This window comes from Echinops telfairi, unplaced genomic scaffold (assembly GCF_000313985.2).
Source record: "Echinops telfairi isolate 266 unplaced genomic scaffold, ASM31398v2 ScPeMD7_7412;HRSCAF=8450, whole genome shotgun sequence".
NCBI lineage: Eukaryota > Metazoa > Chordata > Mammalia > Afrosoricida > Tenrecidae > Echinops > Echinops telfairi.
Genome location: NW_022111312.1, coordinates 13,186,831 through 13,188,059, shown reverse-complemented (window position 1 = coordinate 13,188,059; position 1,229 = coordinate 13,186,831). Strand labels below are relative to the sequence as shown.

The following is a 1,229-nucleotide window of genomic DNA, read 5'->3' as shown; positions in this document are numbered from 1 at the left end:
TGAGCTGCTAACCACAAAATCAATGGTTCAAGCCTACCGGTGGCATTCTACTTCAGTAAAGAAGACAGCTTTGGAAGCCCTCTTAGGCAGTTCTACCCTGTAGAGTTGTTTGTACTCAGAATGGCTTTGACAGCAGTGGGTTTGTGTGCCTGGGGTAGAGACCGAGCAAGGCGGAAGGCACCTTGGCCTTCTCTTCTCATCCAAGTCACACTCGAGAGGCGGCACAGATGGTAAACACTCGACAAGGGCGCGTTAGATGGCTATGGGAGTTGTGGGTGGAGTCCCAGCCAATGCACCACAGGGGTAGCCTCCGAGCCTATCTCACTGTTTCCTGGTAATCACTCATCTATTTCAACACCCTGAGAAGATATAAAGCAGGTGCACAGCCCCACGTTCACCACACAGACACACAGCTCCTTCCTTGGGCTGTCACTGGTGACGGGCTCCGTCCAGCTCAACTGATCCACTCATGGACGGGAACGATCTCAAGAGCCACTCATACTTGGTGCACACACAGGACAAGAACTGCTGTGTCTTCCAGAACGAAATCATTGCCAACGTGCTGCCGTCGGTGCTGGCGCTGGAGTTCGTGTTCGGGTTCCTGGGCAATGGCCTGGCCCTGTGGATCTTCTGCTTCCACTTCAAGTCCTGGAAGCCCAGCTGGATTTTCCTGTTCAACCTGGCCTTGGCCGACTTTCTCCTCATCATGTGGCTGCCAATTTTAACAGTTAGTTGTATGAACAAGTTGAGATGGAATTTTGGGAAAGCCACCTGCCGGCTGATGCTCTTCATGCTGGCCATGAACCGCCAGGGCAGCATCATCTTCCTCACGGTGGTGGCCGTGGACAGGTATTTCCGGGTGGTCCATCCCCACCACGCTCTCAACAAGATCTCCAATCTGACGGCTGCCATCATTTCCTGCCTCCTGTGGGGCGTCACCATTGGCCTGACCTCTCACCTCCTGAGCATAGAGTTGTTGAAGATAAATGATGTCCATTTATGCAGCAATTTTATCATTTGCAATACCTTCAGATGGCACGATGCCATGTTCCTGCTGGAGTTCTTCTTGTCCGTGGGCATCATTCTGTTCTGCGCAGGCAGAATCATCTGGAGCCTGCGGCAGAGGCAAATGGACAAGCAGGCCAAGATCAAGAGAGCCATCCGTGTCCTCCTGGTGGTGGCCATCATCTTCATTATCTGCTTCCTGCCCAGCGTGGCCGTGAGGATTG

General features: G+C 53.0%; 1 protein-coding gene across 1 annotated transcript; it reads left to right on the top strand.

The window, feature by feature from the left end:
* Positions 1 to 469: 469 nt before the first annotated feature.
* Positions 470 to 1,222, top strand: LOC101638181 (hydroxycarboxylic acid receptor 2-like; the record flags this gene model as incomplete). The annotated part of the gene is made up of 1 exon (XM_004709722.1): positions 470 to 1,222. A coding segment is annotated over exon 1 (753 nt), but the record flags the coding sequence as incomplete, so codon positions are not given.
* Between the last annotated feature and the right edge of the window lie 7 nt (positions 1,223 to 1,229).